A 22,501-nucleotide genomic window follows, 5' to 3' on the forward strand; every position below is an offset into this window, starting at 1 on the left:
CAATTAGGGTTAAGTGCCTTGCTCAAGGGCACATCGACAGATTTTTCACCTAGTCGGCTCGGGGATTAGAACCAGCGACCTTTCGATTACTGGCACAACGCTCTTAACCACTAAGCTACCTGCCGCCCATTCATTAGAGTTACCAGCCTCAGAAATTGCAGCCCAAATAAATGCTTCAGAGTTCAAGTAACAGACACATCTCAACATCGTTCAGAGGAGACTGTGTGAATCAGGCCTTCATGGTCGTATCGGTGCAAAGAAGTCACTATTAAAGGATACCAATAACAAGATGAGACTTGCTTGGGCCAAGAAACACGAGCAATGTCCATTAGACCGGTGGAAATCTGTCCTTTGGTCTAATGATTCTGTTATGATGAGTTTCTGGTATGAAGAAGTGCAGGATATAAGAGAAAGCAGCAGACACTCAGATGGAAGTTTGACTCTACATTTATTCAGTAATGGATCACATAATAAGATTAACGTGTTTTGCCTCTTATCATGTGACTGAATTACATAGACTCTTTCTCAGCCTATATAGTGCTCTTCCAATCTACTTTTGTCTAATCCAGTTGCTAACCATAATTGAGTTGTCACTCAACTACGCCCATATCATTCCTTTCCTTGGTTTCGTGCGGCACACTAGTCATGACATTTCATCATGCACCATTCCTAAGATTAGCACCAGTGGTCCCCCTATCTATCTTGGCACACTGACCTTCTAGTACTCACTCGTGATAGTATGAACACATGGCTTTCCTCGCTCTCTCATACAATTTACAATCTTTATAATATTGGATCAAACTCTTCATATCAGATTCCATATTTGAGATTTTTGGTTCAAACCGCCGTGTCTTTGTGAGAGACAGAGTAGGTCAACGGATGATCTCTGCATGTGTGGTTCCCACCGTGAAGCATGGAGGAGGAGGTGTGATGGTGTGGGTCACTTTGCTGGTGACACTATGATTTATTTAGAATTCAAGGCACACTTAACCAGCATGGCTACCACAGCATTCTGCAGCGATACGCCATCCCATCTGGTTTGCTCTTAGTCCCACCAACATTGGTTTTTCAACAGGACAATGACCCAACACACCTCCAGGCTGTGTAAGGGCTATTTGACTAAGAAGGAGAGTGATGGAGTGCTGCATCAGATGACCTGGCCTCCACAATCACCCGACCTCAACCCAATTGAGATGGTTTGGGATGAGTTGGACCGCAGAGTGAAGGAAAATATGCCAACAAGTGCTCAGCATATGTGGGAACTCTTTCAAGACTGTTGGAAAAGCATTCCAGGTGAAGCTGGTTGAGAGAATGCCAAGAGTGTGCAAAGCTGTCATCAAGGCAAAGTGGCTACTTTGAAAAATCTCAAATAAATTTTGATTTGTTTAACACTATCTTGGTTATTCCATGTGTGTTATTTCATAGTTTTGATGTCTTCACTATTATTCTACAATGTAGAAAATGGTACAAATAAAGAAAAACCCTTGAGTAAAAAAAAATTGAGACCACTGCATATTTTTCTTAAATCAGCATCTCTACATGTATGACAGCCATTCCATTCCAGTGTCTGTTGAATTCCAACACAGGCACACCTCATTCTACTGAATTAGGTACTGATTAGGTGATCACCTGAACCAAATCTTATTTAACGAGGAAAAGTATAAAAACCACTGCTGTGGTCATCACTATCCTCTTGCAATAAGACCAGCTGGATGGCAAAAACAGTGCTAATAGTTCCTCAAAAGTAATAGTAATCAAAAAATTACTGTTGACCATGCCAAAAGAGTTGAAAAGGAAAGTTTTGAGTGAGGAAAAGAAGGGTTCAATTCTGGCTTTACTGGCAGAGGGATACAGTGAGCGTCAGGTTGCTTCCATCCTTAACATTTCAAAGACGGCGGTTCATAAGAACAAGGTTAAGCAGCAGACATTGGGGACAACAAAGCTACAGACCGGCAGAGGGCAAAAACAACTCTCTACTGACCGGGATGATCGCCAACTCATTTGAATGTCACTCAACAACCGTAGGATGACATCAAGTGACCTACAAAAATAATGGCAAACGGCAGCTGGGGTGAAGTGCACGGCGAGGACGGTTCGAAACAGGCTCCTAGGGGCAGGGCTGAAGTCGTGCAAAGCTAGAAAAAAGCCCTTCATCAATGAGAAGCAAAGAAGAGCCAGGCTGAGGTTTACAAAAGACCATAAGGATTGGACTGTAGAGGACTGGAGTAAGGTCATCTTCTCTGATGAGTCCAATTTTCAGCTTTGCCCAACACCTGGTCGTCTAATGGTTAGACGGAGACCTGGAGAGGCCTACAAGCCACAGTGTCTCGCACCCACTGTGAAATATGGTGGAGGATCGGTGATGATCTGGGGGTGCTTCAGCAAGGCTGGAATCGGGCAGATTTGTCTTTGTGAAGGACGCATGAATCAAGCCACGTACAAGATTGTCCTTGAAGAAAACTTGCTTCCTTTTGCTCTGACATTGTTCCCCAACTCTGAGGATTGGTTTTTCCAGCAGGACAATGCGCCATGCCACACAGCCAGGACAATCAAGGTGTGGATGGAGGACCACCAGATCAAGACCATGTCATGGCCAGCCCAATCTGGACCCCTACAAATCAGCTGGGCTAGACAATCTGGACCCTTTCTTTCTACAGTTAGCAGCAGAAATTGTCGCAACCCCTATTACCAGCCTGTTCAACCTCTCTTTCGTATCATCAGAGATCCCCAGAGATTGGAAAGCTGCCGCGGTCTTCCCCCTCTTCAAAGGGGGTGACACTCTATATCCAAACTCTTACAGACCTATATCCATCCTGCCCTGCCTTTCGAAAGTATTTGAAAGCCAAGTTAACAAACAGATCACCGACCATTTTGAATCCCACCATACCTTCTCCGCTATGCAGTCTGGTTTCCGAGCTGGTCATGGGTGCACCACAGCCACGCTCAAGGTCCTAAACGATATAATAACCGCGATCAATAAAAGACAGTACTGTGCCGCCGTCTTCATCGACCTGGCCAAGACTTTTGACTCTGTCAATCACCGCATTCTTATTGGCAGACTAAATAGCCTTGGTTTCTCAAATGACTGCCTCGCCTGGTTCACCAACTACTTCTCAGATAGAGTTCAATGTGTCAAATCGGAGGGCCTGTTGTCTGGACCTCTGGAGCTGGAGACACTTATCTCCCTCACTAACTTTAAGCATCAGTTGTCAGAGCAGCTTACCGATCACTGCACCTGTACACAGCCCATCTGTAATTAGCCCACCCAACTACCTCATCCCCATATTGTTATTTACATTGTTATTTATTTTGCTCATTTGCACCCCAGTATCTCTATTTGCACATCATCTTCTGCATATCTATCATTCCAGTGTTAATACTAAATTGTAATTATTTTGCACTATGGCCTATTTATTGCCTTACCTCCATAACTTACTACATGTGCACACACTGTATATAGATTTTCTACTGTGTTATTGACTGTACGTTTTGTTTTGTTTATTCCATATGTAACTCTGTGTTGTTGTTTTTATCACACTGCTTTGCTTTATCTTGGACAGGTCGCAGTTGTAAATGAGAACTTGTTCTCAACTGGCTTACCTGGTTAAATAAAGGTAAAATAAAAAATAAATAAAACATCTCCAGACCTGAACACCATTGAAAACTTCTGGAATATGATCAAGAGGAAGATGGATGGTCACAAGCCATCAAACAAAGCCGAGCTGCTTGAATTTTTGCACCAGGAGTGGCATAAAGTCACCCAACATCAATGTGAAAGACAGGTGGAGAGCATGCCAAGAAGCATGAAAGATGTGATTGAAAATCAGGGTTATTCCACCAAATATTGATTTCTGAACTCTTCCTAAGTTAAAACATTAGTATTGTGTTGTTTAAAAATGAACATGAACTTATTTTCTTTGCATTATTCGAGGTCTAACAACACTGCATATTTTTTGTTATTTTGACCAGTTTTCATTTTTTGCAAATAAATGCTCTAAATGACAATATTTTTATTTGGAATTTGGGAGAAAGGTTGTCAGTAGTTTATAGAATAAAACAAAAATGTTAATTTCACCCAAACACATACCTATAAATAGTAAAACCAGAGAAACGTATATTTTTGCAGTGGTCTCTTAATTTTTTCCAGAGCTGTATATGTATATTATGAGACATAGGTGTAGGGTTGGTTGGTGGTGAAATGTTCTTTTTTTGTGTGTGTCACATGTAACGTGATTGAAAACACCCTCTACTCCAGAGTAGGTGGCAGCATGCACAAACAAAATGTGCAAACGCCATGACACCGAACAAGACAATTTCTGAATGCCTGACTTCTGTGGAGTCTGCATTGCAGTAAATGCTGTATGGCCAGTGGCGACCTGCCAGTCAGGGCAGGTGGGGCAAAAAATATGTATAATTGTTTTATTTATTTAATGGCTGTTTTACATTTTGTTTTGATATTAATACGTGTCACATATCAGTTTGCAAACAATGCATTTAAAAAAAATAATCATTGAGTTAATAAAGCCACATACAAACATGGTCTTTTTTTTGCTTTCTTGAGTAAGGCAGCTCCAAAATGGAGGTGTTTCAGCCTAGCTCAGTGCTTTCTGTGATGGAGGGACAGCCAGCAGAACATACAGAGCATAGGCTTTGGTAATGTTCTCTAGTTGCACCGTGTTGCGCATTTTCTTAACATTTGTCATAATTAGCAATGAATTTGTATCCTCTCTTGTCGGACTTCGGCTGCACATTTTCCGCCATTTTCTTCAAACCTGAAAATGTTGTGAAGCCATGCCCATTTTCTGAAGAATTGCATTATGGGCCCTAAAAGTACGGAAATATTGTCCACTGCTAGTATGCTTCTTATTTTGGCGAATGTAGTACGACATCCGGGAACTTCTGGCATACTAACTATATCCATACTATGATTAATAAACATACTACATACTCAATTTACGTCACAAATAGCACGGTTAGTGCGGTTAGCGTGAGTATTCAAACACAGCTTAGGTCACCGCAAAATCTACGGGGAGAGCTCGAAAATTCAAGCCCCTTGGGTGCTGCCATAGATTTACATTAGAAGTGCCCATCCAAGAAGGCTCATGGTCATTGGCCACAGATAAAATGATGTCAAATCACATTATATCTACCGTAGCTTTGATTGGACTGATCATGTCAACATCATACTTTCAAAATCTTAGCTAGCAAGCTAGACAAGAACCAAAATCATGAATGACGTCGACAATCTACTTGCAAATATATGAAGAGAAATGATAGATAAAACATAAACATTACACAACCATTTGGAAATCGCAAATTCAACAATGAGTGGTTTGGAATTAATCAGTGGCTAACTGTAAGCGTTGCAAAGCAATCACTACCCTTTTATTCAGTGGAGAGGGTTTGTGGTCCTAGTCTGGGTTTAAAAGTATATTTTCCAAGCTTAAAAGGATAAATATTAACTTACAACATCATGGGCCAGAAAATGTTGAATACATTGGCCATGCTGTCAATCCAGCACGACTTCTGCCGCTTTCAAAACAACTGGAAGCTCAGAATTTGGACATTTTAGACAGTGAATTCAAGAGAACTGGGAACTCTGGGGGGAAAAAAACTAGCTCAGACTGGGAAAATACGTTTTGAACGGACATCCAACTCGGAATTCCAAGTCGTGAACTCAGGCCTCTTTCTAAAGCTCCGACCTGAAGATCACTGACGTCATCATGATTCAACCTTATGTTTTCCAGAGTTTTCAGTTGTCTTGAAAGCACCATAAATCCATAGAATGCCAGACTTTGATGGCAAAATATGCCCACAAGAAGGACCATCGCGCCACCTTCCTGTTCAAGTGAGCACAGCACAAGAAGGTGAGTCCAAAAATGTATTGTATGCTGCTGCATAAATGATGTAATATGTCAGGGAGATATGTATACTGTAGTAAGAAAGTAATTCTAAGTGTATGTTGTGTAGTAAGCTGTTATTAGCCCATGTGCCTCTTTCTTATAATTTGGTCCCGTTCCCCCTCATAACTTAGCCTACTGTTCTGACTTGGTAGTGTACATATACAGTGGGGAAAAAAAGTCTTTAGTCAGCCACCAATTGTGCAAGTTCTCCCACTTAAAAATATGAAAGAGGCCTGTAATTTTCATCATAGGTACACGTCAACTATGACAGACAAATTGAGAGAAAAAAATCCAGAAAATCACATTGTAGGATTTTTTATGAATTTATTTGCAAATTATGGTGGAAAATAAGTATTTGGTCACCTACAAACAAGCAAGATTTCTGGCTCTCACAGACCTGTAACTTCTTCTTTAAGAGGCTCCTCTGTCCTCCACTCGTTACCTGTATTAATGGCACCTGTTTGAACTTGTTATCAGTATAAAAGACACCTGTCCACAACCTCAAACAGTCACACTCCAAACTCCACTATGGCCAAGACCAAAGAGCTTTCAAAGGACACCAGAAACAAAATTGTAGACCTGCACCAGGCTGGGAAGACTGAATCTGCAATAGGTAAGCAGCTTGGTTTGAAGAAATCAACTGTGGGAGCAATTATTAGGAAATGGAAGACATACAAGACCACTGATAATCTCCCTCGATCTGGGGCTCTACGCAAGATCTCACCCCGTGGGGTCAAAATGATCACAAGAACGGTGAGCAAAAATCCCAGAACCACACGGGGGGACCTAGTGAATGACCTGCAGAGAGCTGGGACCAAAGTAACAAAGCCTACCATCAGTAACACACTACGCCGCCAGGGACTCAAATCCTGCAGTGCCAGACGTGTCCCCCTGCTTAAGCCAGTACATGTCCAGGCCCGTCTGAAGTTTGCTAGAGTGCATTTGGATGATCCAGAAGAGGATTGGGAGAATGTCATATGGTCAGATGAAACCAAAATAGAACTTTTTGGTAAAAACTCAACTCGTCGTGTTTGGAGGACAAAGAATGCTGAGTTGCTTCCAAAGAACACCATACCTACTGTGAAGCATGGGGGTGGAAACATCATGCTTTGGGGCTGTTTTTCTGCAAAGGGACCAGGACGACTGATCCGTGTAAAGGAAAGAATGAATGGGGCCATGTATCGTGAGAGTTTGAGTGAAAACCTCCTTCCATCAGCAAGGGCATTGAAGATGAAACGTGGCTGGGTCTTTCAGCATGACAATGATCCCAAACACACCGCCCGGGCAACGAAGGAGTGGCTTCGTAAGAAGCATTTCAAGGTCCTGGAGTGGCCTAGCCAGTCTCCAGATCTCAACCCCATAGAAAATCTTTGGAGGGAGTTGAAAGTCCGTGTTGCCCAGCGACAGCCCCAAAACATCACTGCTCTAGAGGAGATCTGCATGGAGGAATTGGCCAAAATACCAGCAACAGTGTGTGAAAACCTTGTGAAGACTTACAGAAAACGTTTGACCTGTGTCATTGCCAACAAAGGGTGTATAACAAAGTATTGAGAAACTTTTGTTATTGACCAAATACTTATTTTCCACCATAATTTGCAAATAAATTCATAAAAAATCCTACAATGTGATTTTCTGGAGAAAAAAAATCTCAATTTTGTCTGTCATAGTTGACGTGTACCTATGATGAAAATTACAGGCCTCTCTCATCTTTTTAAGTGGGAGAACTTGCACAATTGGTGGCTGACTAAATACTTTTTTCCCCACTGTAGCCTATAGCCTGTTTTAGAGAAATGTCATCATCGAATATTGTAAGAGCTTTCATTGTCTGCTTATATACCCCCTTTATTTATCCTAAGGTCTGACTTGGCGTACAGGGAGAATACTATAAGAACGGCCCATGTTCTGAATTCTGTAGCTGTACATTTCAAAAGTGCTGAACAAATAGTTATATTGACTGTCCTTCTTTGTATTGACTACTACTACGTCGCTCATTGTCTTAATCAAAATTACGGATTGCCTCTCCTCCGCTTTTCATTCCCTTATGCCATAGTTTGTACATCTCAATTGTCAGTAGAAACCACATTTGTTTAAGCAAGTCAGCCATATGAGCAGTTTTTTTAGAAAGGCAGTAAATGAGTCTGAATGAACTGTTTTGCTGCCAGACAAGGCTCTGTGATAATAATAATAGGTCATTTAGCAGACGCTCTTATCCAGAGCGACTTACAGGAGCAATTAGGGTTAAGTGCCTTGCTCAAGGGCACATCGACAGATTTTTCACCTAGTCGGCTCGGGGATTAGAACCAGCGACCTTTCGGTTACTGGCACAACGCTCTTAACCACTAAGCTACCTGCCGCCCTAGATAGCCGGGCATAGCCGTGGTAAGGATTCACTCCATTGTGCTGAGAAGAAAGCTCTGCTGTTGGGACAGCTTTATGTAAGCCCTAATAGTTTCTGGGCACCGTTTGTCACTGTTACGGTGCAATTAATATATTGTTTAGTGTTGTGTTGTTGCTTTGCTGGCATGCATCCCTCAAAAATGTTTGGGGTTTTCCCCACCAAGATTTACATGCTGAAATCGCCACTGTGTATGGCCACTGCAGAGGTCGGATTGAACATAAATCAGGCTTTACTGGTTCACTGCACAGATAGCGCATCAGTAATCAGTCTGTTATTTAGGAGGCTATTCTTACTGGGCTTCAACCAATAACAATATCTGGACTCTCGACGAGAACATTGTCAGAGAGGAGAGCAAAGAGAAAGGCCCAACTCGAGGGAAAATCTGTCTTCCTCCAGCAGGTAGCGTTTGTTCGTTTTTTTCCCCAGCATGGAATGTGTTTTGTATGGAGGTCAATGAGAGAGTGTTGAATTTGATCATCCAAAAAACGAATGGCTTTTTTGCTACATGAAGTTTATTTGATCTAACAGAAGTTTCTTAGCCTGCACTCATAGAACCACTACAAGCCCTTGGCAGGCCGCTTTTGCGTCTTCCATTCAGAGGACGGCTATAAGCCCTAGGAAAGCCATCTAGCCATGAGCTAATTTGAAAGACAAGAGTAAGGAATATCTACAATCTCAAATTCAGCCTGCCACCTTCCAGCAAACCACAGCCAGCCAGAGGCTATAATCTGTTTTTCTTGTTAATATAAATACCTTAGATTACATTTGATTTCATTAGCCAAATTTTAAAAATTCAATACAACCACAGGTGGACATAATGCATTTACGATCATTGAGGATGACATATAAAAAGTGATACACCTAATCATTTACAGTTTAAATAGATGAATGATATATAGCCTATATTTTGCCATTCATTTAATATATATATATATATATATATATATATATATATATATATATATGCAATACAAACAGTTTATTTTAAGCAATAAATGACTCCCTAAACCGCCTCTCCCATTTGAAGAGATGTGTTGAAGACTATGTACTGTTGGTGGCAGCACCTCTTAAACACCACAGAAGAAGCCGTAAAGCATCAACCGGAAGTTCTTTGTTACCATCTTTATCATGTTTTCAAACCAAATACAATTCCACAGGCTTTTGTAGGATATATTCCGATGTAAGATTAGTCTACATGAGACGTTTATTTGTCACAATTTAAATCGAGTTTTTGACATTTAAAAAGTTGTGGTCTAGCTTTTATTCATCTGAACGCAGTGAAAAAGAAAGTAACTGTAGCGTACACATTTACTGTCAATTTTTGTATTTGAAGAAACGAAGAAAGAATACAGTAGCTTCCATGATGGATCGGGTAAGTTTGGTTGGCTTTTATGAGCAGTATGCTAACTGTGGTGTATAAAATGTATAGGTCTAGTTTTCATATTTGCTCTTCCACATCCACGCGTTTGATTTGAACACTTATACAAAATAAATCATGGGGGTAATTTCATCCAAGTAGCCTACTAGCCTATCGCACACAGATTGATGATACAATCAAAACCAGGGAGAAATAATTAGGCATAAGCTACACCAATGATGTATATAAACCCTGGATTGCTGATGCTATGTATTGGCCATTGAGAGGCTATGAAGCCACCGGTTAACTTCTTTGAGGTATTTTCCGAACACCTTCTCACTTCGTTTCTCCAGATGTCAGTTCGACCACACCGTTTTCACACTCATTGTGGCGCCCAAATAAAAAATGACATTTGAAAATACGTGATTCTTGTTGCTAGGCTACCAGTTAGTGCTTTTATATTGTGTTTGCTCGCCTTTATGCAGAGGGAATACAACAATGATAGCTAGTGTAAAATAATGATATGGAGTTAATATTTGTTCAATGATTGATCATGTCCTCAGCTCAAATAAGCATCAGAAATTGTCCTTATTTAGCATATCAAGATCCTGATGTGGACCTCAGGCAAGATAATATGCATTGTATGTGCTGAGAAAATATACTATGTAGTCCTACTGTCAGTATGTGTCATCATATTGAGAAAGTAAGGTGTCTACATAGGCCTATCTCAGGATATATAATGAGTCAATATCTGGCCAAACCATGTATGATATCTGGACGAAATCCAAAAATGATTTGTGCATAAGACAAATATGTTTGTCTAATTATTGAGCCTTTGCAGAAAACTCAGAAATGCTTCAGAAATCCTCCTTATTTTCAGCATATCAAGATCCATATATCAATATCCATATATGGACCTCAACCAAGAGAAGCTTCATGTCTTGAATGTGCTGAGGAAACACAGATTTGCAATGTACACTACTGTTCAAAAGTTTTAGAACACCTACTCATTCAAGTGGGGGTGGGAGGGGGGTAGGGTATACAGAAGATAGCCCTATTTGGTAAAAGACCAAGTCCATATTATGGTAAGAACAGCTCAAATAAGCAAAGCGAAATGACAGTCCATCATTACTTTAACACATGAAGGTCAGTCAATCCGGACAATTTCAAGAACTTTGAACGTTTCTTTAAGTGCAGTCGCAAAAACCATCAAGCGCAATGATGAAACTGGCTCTCATGAGGACCGCCACAGGAATGGAAGACCCAGAGTAACCTCTGCTGCAGAGGATAAGTTCTTTAGAGTTACCAGCCTCAGAAATTGCAGCCCAAATAAATGATTCACAGAGTTCAAGTAACAGACACATCTCAACATCAACATTTCAGAGGGGACTCTGTGAATCAGGCCTTCATGGTTGAATTGCTGCAAAGAAACCACTACTAAAGGACACAAATGAGAAGAAGAGACTTGCTTGGGCCTAGAAACATGAGCAATGGACATTAGACCGGTGAAAATGTTTCCTTTGGTCTGGAGTCCAAATTGGAGATTTTTGGTTCCAACCACCGTGTATTTGTGAGACGCGGTGTGGGTGAACGGATGATCTCCACATGTGTATTTCCCACCGTAAAGCATGGAGGAGGTGTTATGGTGTGGGGGTGCTTTGCTGGTGACACTGTCTGTGATTTATTTAGAATTCAAGGCACACTTAACCAGCATGGCTACCACAGCATTCTGCGGTGATACGCCATCCCATCTGATTTGGGCTTAGTGGGACTATCATTTGTTTTTCAACAGGACAATGACCCAACACACCTCCAGGCTGTGTAAGGGCTATTTTACCAAGAAGGAGAGTGATGGACTGCTGCATCAGATGACCTGGCCTCCACAATCCCCTTACCTCAACAAAATTGAGATGTTTTGGGATGAGTCGGACTGCAGAGTGAAGGAAAAGCAACCAACAAGTGCTCAGCATATGTGGGAACTCCTTCACAACTGTTGGAAAAGCGTTCCAGGTGAAGCTGGTTGAGAGAATGCCTAGAGTGTGCAAAGCTGTCATCAAGGCAAAGGGTGGCTATTTGAAGAATCTCAAATATAAATTAAAACATTTTGGTTACTGCATGATTCCATATGTGTTCCTTCATAGTTTTGATGTCTTCACTATTATTCTGCAATGTAGAAAATAGTAAAAATAAAGAAAAACCCTTTAATGAGTAGGTGTTCTAAAACTTTTCACTGCTAGTGTATATAGTCAGAATTTGTCAACATGAGGAGAGAAAATAGGGTGTCACATATCTCAGTATATTGAATGATTCCATATTTGACCATAGGGAATGTCCATGTGTGATATTAGGAGTAATCTCAATATCATATACAGTGGGGGAAAAAAGTATTTAGTCAGCCACCAATTGTGCAAGTTCTCCCACTTAAAAAGATGAGAGAGGCCTGTAATTTTCATCATAGGTACATGTCAACTATGACAGACAAAATGAGGTAAAAAAATCCAGAAAATCACATTGTAGGATTTTTAATGAATTAATTTGCAAATTATGGTGGAAAATAAGTATTTGGTCAATAACAAAAGTTTCTCAATACTTTGTTATATACCCTTTGTTGGCAATGACACAGGTCAAACGTTTTCTATAAGTCTTCACAAGGTTTTCACACACTGTTGCTGGTATTTTGGCCCATTCCTCCATGCAGATCTCCTCTAGAGCAGTGATGTTTGGGGGCTGTCGCTGGGCAACACAGACTTTCAACTCCCTCCAAAGATTTTCTATGGGGTTGAGATCTGGAGACTGGCTAGGCCACTCCAGGACCTTGAAATGCTTCTTACGAAGCCACTCCTTTGTTGCCCGGGCGGTGTGTTTGGGATCATTGTCATGCTGAAAGACCCAGCCACGTTTCATCTTCAATGCTTTTTCCAAGATGGCGTAGTAGTGCAGTTGTGTTTTTATCGTATGTCTGTAAATAGCCTGTAAATACCCAATTTTTCTGTATTTTTCGTACATATTTCCATATCAGACTTTTCATCCTTCTACAAAATATACTTTCCTGCAACCCGCCTCACTCAATGTGGAACGGATTCTATTATTGACTTACCTTTATCTAGAATCTAGAATCTCCAGTTGAAACCAGCTAGCCAGCTAACTAGCTACTTGCTATTAGCCTCAGCTAGCGGTATTTCACCCAGAACATTGGATATTTTCTGCGGGATTAATTTTAATCACTAGACATTAATCACCGGATATTCGGCCAGTCTGCACAGCGCGTTATCGACCCAGAACATATCAGTTTTTCCGCCGGAATCACTGAATCACTGGACCTTTAACTCCGGATTCATCGCTATCAGCTAGCTACAACAAAACGGACGCTGTGGTCTGGCTAATCATCCTGAGCTAGGCCCATCTCCCGGCTATCTACCTCTCTGTCAACCGGACGGGACCACCTAGTGTTGACACGGAGCCCCGCCGATCCTACACGACTGGTCTGCCGACGAAATCGTCTGATGTGGTTACGACGTTAACCACGAAGATTCCATCCATCTGCTAGCCCCGGCCCGCTAGCACACGCTAGCCGTGGCCTCTTACTCACTAGTTTACCACCGGACCTTATGATAACTCAGCTATACAGCTGATGTCTGCTGGACTGTTCCTTTTTACGGTACTACATCCTGTTTATGTTTAGCCTCAGCCCAAACATGGTTAGTTTATTGTTGTTTCGGTTATTTCTAATTTTACTATATCACTGTAGACCCCCCAGCCTAGCTAAACCTGCCTTAGATAGCTCCTTTGCCCCTCCCCCTATACACGCGGAGACCGACTCAATTGATGCCTCCAGCGATGCTATCTCTTTCATTGTTACCCAACGCTTAGGTTTACCTCCACTTTACTCATATCCTTCCATATCCTCTGTACATAATGCCCTGAATCTTTTCTATAACACCCGGAAATCTGCCCCCTTTATTCTATGTACCCAACGCACTAGAAGACCAGTTCTTAAAGCCTTTAGCCGTATCCTTATTCTAGTCCTCCTCTGTTCCTCTGGTGATGTAGAGGCTAACCCAGGCCCTGCAGCCCTCAGTATCACTCCTACTCCCCAGGCGCTATCATTTGATGACTTCTGTAATCGCAAAAGTCTTGGTTTCTTGCACATAAATATCAGAAGTCTACTTCCTAAGTTTGAGTTATTCACTGCGTTAGCACACTCTGCCAACCCTGATGTTCTAGCAGTGTCTGAATCCTGGCTCAGGAAGGCCACCAAAAATTCTGAAATTTCCATCCCCAACTATAACATTTTCCGTCTAGATAGAACTGCCAAAGGGGGTGGAGTTGCAATCTACTGTAGAGAGAGCCTGCAGAGCTCTATCATACTATCCAGGTCTGTGCCCAAACAGTTTGAGCTTCTACTTCTAAAAATCCACCTTTCCAGAAATAAGTCTCTCACTGTTGCCGCTTGCTACAGACCCCCCTCAGCCCCCAGCTGTGCCCTGGACACCATATGTGAATTGATTGCCCCCCATTTATCCTCAGAGTTTGTACTGCTTGGTGACCTAAATTGGGATATGCTTAATACCCCAGCCATCCTACAATCCAAGCTAGATGCCCTCAACCTCACGCAAATTATCAACGAACCTACCAGGTACAACCCTAAATCCGTAAACATGGGTACCCTCATAGATATCATCCTGACTAACATACCCTCTAAATACACCTCAGCTGTCTTCAACCAGGATCTCAGCGATCACTGCCTTATTGCCTGCGTCCGTAACGGGTCCGCGGTCAAACGACCACCCCTCATCACTGTCAAACGCTCCCTAAAACACTTTAGCGAGCATGCCTTCCTAATTGACCTGGCCCAGGAATCCTGGATGGATATAGATCTCATTCCATCAGTAGAGGATGCCTGGTTGTTCCTTAAAAGTAATTTCCTCTCAATCTTAAATAAACATGCCCCATTCAAAAAATACAGAAATAAGAACCGATATAGCCCCTGGTTCTCCTCAGACTTGACTGCCCTTGACCAGCACAAAAACATCCTGTGGGGTACAGCATTAGCATCAAATAGCCCCCGCGATATGCAACTTTTCAGGGAAGTTAGGAACCAATATACACAAGCAGTCAGGAAAGCAAAGGCTAACTTTTTCAAACAGAAATTTGCATCCTGTAGCACTAACTCCAAAAAGTTTTGGGACACTGTAAAGTCCATGGAGAATAAGAGCACTTCCTCCCAGCTGCCCACTGCACTGAGGCTAGGAAACACTATCACCACCGATAAATCTACAATAATCGAGAATTTCAACAAGCATTTTGCTACAGCTGGCCATGCTTTCCATCTGGCTACCACTAACCCGGCCACCAACTCTGCACCCTCTGCTGCAACTTGCCCATGCCCCCCCCGCTTCTCCTTCACACAAATTCAGACAGCTGATGTTTTGAAAGCGCTGAAAAATCTGGACCCCTACAAATCAGCTGGGCTAGACAATCTGGACCCTTTCTTTCTAAAACTAGCCGCCGAAATTGTCGCAACCCCTATTACTAGTCTGTTCAACCTCTCTTTCATAACGTCTGAGATCCCCAGAGATTGGAAAGCTGCCGCGGTCATCCCCCTCTTCAAAGGGGGTGACACTCTAGATCCAAACTGCTACAGACCTATATCCATCCTGCCCTGCCTTTCGAAAGTATTTGAAAGCCAAGTTAACAAACAGATCACCGACCATTTCGAATACCACCGTACCTTCTCCGCTATGCAATCCGGTTTCCGAGCTGGTCACGGGTGCACTTCAGCCACGCTCAAGGTCATAAACGATATTATAACCGCGATCGATAATAGACAGTACTGTGCAGCCGTCTTCATCGACCTGGCCAAGGCTTTCGACTCTGTCAACCACCGCATTCTTATTGGCAGACTAAATAGCCTTGGTTTCTCAAATGACTGCCTCGCCTGGTTCACCAACTACTTCTCAGATAGAGTTCAGTGTGTCAAATCGGAGGGCCTGTTGTCTGGACCTATGGCAGTCTCTATGGGGGTGCCACAGGGTTCAATTCTTGGGCCGACACTTTTCTCTGTGTATATCAATGATGTCGCTCTTGCTGCTGGTGACTCTCAGATCCACCTCTACGCAGACGACACCATTTTGTATACATCTGGCCCTTCATTGGACACTGTGTTAACAAACCTCCAAACGAGCTTCAATGCCATACAACAATCCTTCAGTAGCCTCCAACTGCTCTTAAACACTAGTAAAACTAAATGCATGCTTTTCAATCGAACGCTGCTGGCACCCGCCCACCCGACTAGAATCACCACTCTCGACGGGTCTGACCTAGAGTATGTGGACAACTACAAATACCTAGGTGTCTGGTTAGACTGTAAACTCAACTTCCAGACTCACATAAAGAATCTCCAATCCAAAGTTAAATCTAGAATCGGCTTCCTATTTCGCAACAAAGCCTCCTTCACTCATGCTGCCAAACATGCCCTCGTAAAACTGACTATCCTACCGATCCTTGACTTCGGCGATGTCATTTACAAAATAGCCTCCAACACTCTACTCAGCAAATTGGATGTAGTCTATCACAGTGCCATCCGTTTTGTCTCCAAAGCCCCATACACTACCCACCACTGTGACCTGTATGCTCTTGTTGGCTGGTCCTCACTACATGTTCGTCGTCAAACCCACTGGCTCCAGGCCATCTATAAATCACTGCTAGGCAAATCCCCGCCTTATCTTAGCTCATTGGTCACCATAGCAGCACCCACCCGTAGTCTGCGCTCCAGCAGGTATATCTCACTGGTCATTCCCAAAGCCAACACCTCCTTTGGCCGCCATTCCTTCCAGTTCTCTGCTGCCAATGACTGGAACGAATTGCAAAAATCTCTGAAGCTGGAGACTCTTATCTCCCTCAATAACTTTAAGCATCAGTTGTCAGAGCACCTTACCGATCACTGCACCTGTACACAGCCCATCTGAAATTAGCCCACCCAACTACCTCATCCCTATATTGTTATTTATTTTGCTATTTTGCACCCCAGTATCTCTATTTGCACATAATCTCTTGCACATCTAGCATTCCAGTGTTAATACTATTGTAATTATTCTGCACTATAGCCTATTTATTGCCTTACCTCCATAACTTGCTACATTTGCACACACTGTATATATATTCTCTGTTGTATTTTTGACTTTGTTTTTTTACCCCATATGTAACTCTGTGTTGTTTTTATTGCACTGCTTTGCTTTATCTTGGCCAGGTCGCAGTTGTAAATGAGAACCTGTTCTCAACTGGTTTACCTGGTTAAATAAAGGTGAAATAAAAAATAATAAAAAAATGCCCTTGCTGATGGAAGGAGGTTTTCACTCAAAATCTCACGATACATGGCCCCATTCATTCTTTCCTTTACACGGATCAGTCGTCCTGGTCCCTTTGCAGAAAAACAGCCCCAAAGCATGATGTTTCCACCCCCATGCTTCACAGTAGGTTTGGTGTTCTTTGGATGCAACTCAGCATTCTTTGTCCTCCAAACACGACGAGTTGAGTTTTTACCAAAAAGTTCTATTTTGGTTTCATCTGACCATATGACATTCTCCCAATCCTCTTCTGGATCATCAAAATGCACTCTAGCAAACTTCAGACGGGCCTGGACATGTACTGGCTTAAGCAGGGGGACACGTCTGGCACTGCAGCATTTGAGTCCCTGGCGGCGTAGTGTGTTACTGATGGTAGGCTTTGTTACTTTGGTCCCAGCTCTCTGCAGGTCATTCACTAGGTCCCCCCGTGTGGTTCTGGGATTTTTGCTCACCGTTCTTGTGATCATTTTGACCACACGGGGTGAGATCTTGCGTGGAGCCCCAGATCGAGGGAGATTATCAGTGGTCTTGTATGTCTTCCATTTCCTAATAATTGCTCCCACAGTTGATTTCTTCAAACCAAGCTGCTTACCTATTGCAGATTCAGTCTTCCCAGCTTGGTGCAGGTCTACAATTTTGTTTCTGGTGTCCTTTGACAGCTCTTTGGTCTTGGCCATAGTGGAGTTTGGAGTGTGACTGTTAGAGGTTGTGGACAGGTGTCTTTTATACTGATAACAAGTTCAAACAGGTGCCATTAATACAGGTAACGAGTGGAGGACAGAGGAGCCTCTTAAAGAAGAAGTTACAGGTCTGTGAGAGCCAGAAATCTTGCTTGTTTGTAGGTGACCAAATACTTATTTTCCACCATAATTTGCAAATAAATTCATAAAACATCCTATAATGTGATTTTCTGGAAAAAAAATTCTCAATTTGTCTGTCATAGTTGACGTGTACCTATGATGAAAATTACAGGCCTCATCTTTTTAAGTGGGAGAACTTGCACAATTGGTGGCTGACTAAATACTTTTTTTTGCGTGTATATTATGTGTGACAAACAGATTTAGATTATTTTACTTTCGGTTTTGTACACCAGCTTCAAACAGCTGAAAATACAATAGTTTGGTTATGGAAAATATATTTCACAGCGGTTTAGATGCTACAATGATTATCTACACTGTACTTGCTTGTTTTGTCACATAAACAGAAATTAGGCGAACTGTAAAAAATGTAGCAACCAGGAAATGGTGCATCTTTGTGAATGATGTTTTATAGTGTCACATAATGTTTTATAGTGTCACATAATGTTTTATAGTGTTACATAATGTTTTATAGTGTTACATAATATTTTTGTTTGTTTGTTGGTAGGCTTACATGTATTATTATTTTAGTCGCCCACATGGCCCTCACACTAGCTCCACTTCTGCCTTGATACTATGTTATTGAATCCCAAATTGTCTTTCCGTCCTCCCAAAGTGTGCACTTGTTCACTTCCCTTCACTGATTTGAAAGGAAATGACTGGTATAAAACATATGGTGGATACTCCCACTAGCCCATGACTTTTCTGGTAGTTTCGATTTTCACAGGTATGTGGTACATTTTCACAACTCTAAGCACAAAAATAGGTTTCAAAACTCTTAGGCCATTTTCAATTGATTACTTTTGAAAATATTTTCCTGTAATTTGTTAACAATACATTTAACTGTAATTTCATCAAACTGCTAAAAACTGAACTACGAAGGCAAAATTGTATAGTGTCTAGTTTACGTACAGTTTGAAAACTGTATGAATTGACATTAATTTAATTAATGTTGGAAGGTAAAACCAAATCATTTATGGATTTGGCTATAAAACCTACATTATCCTTCTTCAGCCAGTGTGCTTCTATACAGTAGGGCAAAGTGGGTCACTGTGCTACCATTTCAAATGATGGTGTAGTGTACAATGCACTGCTGAAATACTTGGGTGGTAAATTAGTTTATTCCACTCATTATCTGAATATTGTTACACTGTAAGCTGATTTTAGATGATGATGATGCTGTTACAGTAACAAGTCACAGAAAAGTTGATCTTGAGCAATGTTGCATGGGGCAGAAATTGCACAAAGCTACACCAATACCTTTTTACTGTAGGCTTCTGCTACATGCCACAATACCCCTATATCTGATGGTTTCTTCTATTAATGTAGTGTATAAGGATACTGAAACTATAAGACTGACATTTTTCTCAACATGCTCCAATAGTGGGATAATGAGTAGCAGTAGTTCAGGTGTTTAGGTTTTTCCTCACTGGTTATTTGAACAAATCACGTTTTCGCAGATGTTAGCATCTTTCAAAAAGTGATTTGAAAAAACTGTACATTTGTGGAAAGTAGTGAACGATTGCACACTTCAGGAGAAAGGAGATATTTTAAGGATGCACCCAATCAATCTGAGATTTAGACTAAAGTAATCAAATGTTTGGTCTAATGATATTCTATGTACAATACTTCCTGTGGTCACCAGGACAGAGCTAGCCCGTCCCCCTCCACCCTGCCGGAGTCCCCTGGTCACAACTCTCCCGGTAGCGCCTTACTGCTGGGTCTGAAGAGAGTGTCTGTGTGGCTGGTCGACTGCAGGAAAACACCAGGGCAGAGTGGAATTGTAAGAGAAGGACACGAGGAGGGTGATGGAGATGTTATTGCATCAAGTAAGAACAATGGGGTGTGTGGATTAGACTACAATCTGATTCTGCAACTTCTGTTAATTGATTTATAAACAGTAAAACACTCAGTGGACAGTTAATTGTCGATCCAATTTTGTGAATGGAGGGAGGTGTACCTAAAAAACTGGCCTGAGTGTATATTGATGATAAGGGCGGCAGGTAGTCTAGTGGTTAAGAGCGTTGGGCCACAAATTGAAAGGTTTCTGGTTTGGATCTCTGAGCCGACTAGGTGGAAAATCTGTCGATGTGCCCTTGAGCAAGTTACTTAACCCTAATTGCTCCTTTAAGTCGCTCTGGATAAAAGCGTCTGCTAAATAACACATTTATGAACATTGTTATAGTATTTGTTTATGGACCCATATTTCCAAAAACGAGTTATTCAATCTCTTTGTTTCACAGGGGACACCCCAAACCGTCGTTCTCTCAGTGGGAGGGGCTTATCATCTGGGGAGCCTCAACCACTTAATGTTGCTGACGAGACAGAGAAGAGTCTCTCCAGATCAGAACATCTCAAGAAACACCAGCAGAGACGTTCAAGGAAGAAACCTCACCACTGGTCATCTGACTGTGGGAAGAGTTTCAGAAGCCGGAGTGGAATCATTATTCAACAGCGGATTAACAACAGAGAGAAACCGTACTGCTGCTCTCAGTGTGGGAAGAGTTTCACTGCCTCTCAAACCTTAAAATTTCATCAGCGAATTCATACAGGGGAGAGGCCTTACCCCTGCCTTGATTGTGGGAAAAGCTTTGCTTTTTTGGGAGCCCTAAACATACACAAGCTAACACACACTGGAGAGAAACCTTATAGCTGTCATCTGTGTGGGAAGGGCTTTGCTCGATCAGCACATCTGACTACACACCAGCACATACACACAGGAGAGAAGCCTTATATCTGTGGTCATTGTGAGAAGAGCTTCAGCCAATCAGGGAACCTGAATTCACACCAGCGAACACACACTGGAGAGAAACCTTTTAGCTGTGATCATTGTGGGAAGATCTTTGCTGTAGCTTTTTCCCTGACTATACACCAGCGCATACACACAGGAGAGAAGCCTTATATCTGTGGTCATTGTGGGAAGAGCTTTGCTCAGTCAGGCCAGCTGACTACACCAGCGCATACACACAGGAGAGAAGCCTTATATCTGTGGTCATTGTGGGAAGAGCTTCAGGCAATCAGGGAACCTGAATTCACACCAGCGAACACACACTGGAGAGAAACCTTTTAGCTGTGATCAGTGTGGGAAGAGCTTTGCTTGCTCAGGAGAGCTGACTATACACCTGCGAACACACACAGGAGAGAAGCCTTATATCTGTGGTCATTGTGGGAAGAGCTTCAGTCATTCAGGGAACCTGAATTCACATCAGCGAACACACACTAGAGAGAAACCTTTTAGCTGTGATCAGTGTGGAAAAAGCTTCAATCAGTCAGGCCAACTGACTATACACCTGCGAACACACACTGGAGAGAAGCCTTATAGCTGTGATCAGTGTGGAAAAAGCTTCAATCAGTCAGGCCAACTGACTATACACCTGCGAACACACACTGGAGAGAAGCCTTATAACTGTGATCAGTGTGGGAAGAGCTTTGCTTGCTCAGGAGAGCTGACCATACACCTGCGAACACACACAGGAGAGAAGCCTTATATCTGTGGTCATTGTGGGAAGAGCTTCAGTCATTCAGGGAACCTGATTTCACACAAGCGAACACACACTGGAGAGAAACCTTTTAGCTGTGATCAGTGTGGAAAAAGCTTCAAACATTCAGGCCAACTGACTATACATCTGCGAACACACACTGGAGAGAAGCCTTATAGCTGTGATCAGTGTGGGAAGAGCTTTGCTTGCTCAGGAGAGCTGACTAGACACATGCGATCACACACAGGAGAGAAGCCTTATAGCTGTGATCAGTGTGGGAAGAGCTTTTCTCGATCAGTATTCCTGAATAGACACCAGCGCATACACACAGGAGAGAAGCCTTATATCTGTGGTCAGTGTGGGAAGAGCTTCAGTCATTCAGGGAACCGGAATTCACACCAGCTAACACACACTGGAGAGAAACCTTTTAGCTGTGATCAGTGTGGGAAGAGCTTTGCTCGATCAGTAACTCTGACTAGACACAAGCGCATACACACTGGAGAGAAGCCTTATAGCTGTGATCAGTGTGGGAAGGGCTTTGCTCGATCAGGGAATCTGAATTCACACCAGCGAACACACACAGGAGAGAAGCCTTACAGCTGTGATCGTTGTGGAAAGAGCTTCAGTCAATTAGGGAACCTGAATTCACACCTGCGAACACACACTGGAGAGAAACCTTAGATAGATATATGTGGGAAGAGCTTTGTTCATTTAGGGCCAATGAGAAAACACCAAAAAGTAAAAATGTGCCGTATTTCATCTCCCTCCTATCCGACACCGGTTCCAGATCCCTAAATATAGGATCAATAGAAAACATCTAGTGAACAGTCATATCCATCTCCCATTCTTAAACAGTTGACTGATTCTGATCACCATGGTAACCTCTGGATCATAATATGCAGCTCTGATCTAGGATCAGGTCTCCCCTGTGTCTATGTAATGTCACACATTGTGATCTAAATGGATAAATGTTATCATAGAAAATGTCATAGTGAACCTGTGTGTGTTGGGGATGTTGATAGTTGTATCTTCTTTCATATACTCATGATACTATTATTATTAAATGTCATTATGTAGAGTAATGTTTCAACAATAGGTGTATATTCATGTATTCAATTCATCAATAAATTCATCCATTATCTTCTAAACAAGAAGTTATCA

At 42.1% G+C, this 22,501-nt stretch overlaps 1 protein-coding gene across 1 annotated transcript; it reads left to right on the forward strand.

Annotated features, from left to right (window-relative positions):
• The first annotated feature begins 9,423 nt into the window (after window positions 1-9,423).
• On the forward strand, window positions 9,424-22,479 carry LOC311148595 (uncharacterized protein). Its single transcript, XM_084185576.1, has 3 exons — window positions 9,424-9,673; window positions 19,507-19,690; window positions 20,105-22,479. The coding sequence occupies exons 1-3, from the start codon at window positions 9,662-9,664 to the stop codon at window positions 20,929-20,931; spliced, it is 1,023 nt and encodes a 340-aa protein (XP_084041702.1). The 5' UTR covers window positions 9,424-9,661; the 3' UTR covers window positions 20,932-22,479.
• The last annotated feature ends 22 nt before the right edge of the window (window positions 22,480-22,501 follow it).

Source organism: Coregonus lavaretus (genome assembly GCF_964263955.1).
Source record: "Coregonus lavaretus genome assembly, chromosome: 2".
NCBI lineage: Eukaryota > Metazoa > Chordata > Actinopteri > Salmoniformes > Salmonidae > Coregonus > Coregonus lavaretus.

What these genes read in the sequence shown, in the direction of transcription:
- LOC311148595 (XM_084185576.1), top strand. An exon ending in TGGAGATGTTATTGCATCAA is followed by an intron (nt 19,691 to 20,104) that starts GTAAGAACAATG and finishes TTTGTTTCACAG; the next exon opens with GGGACACCCCAAACCGTCGT.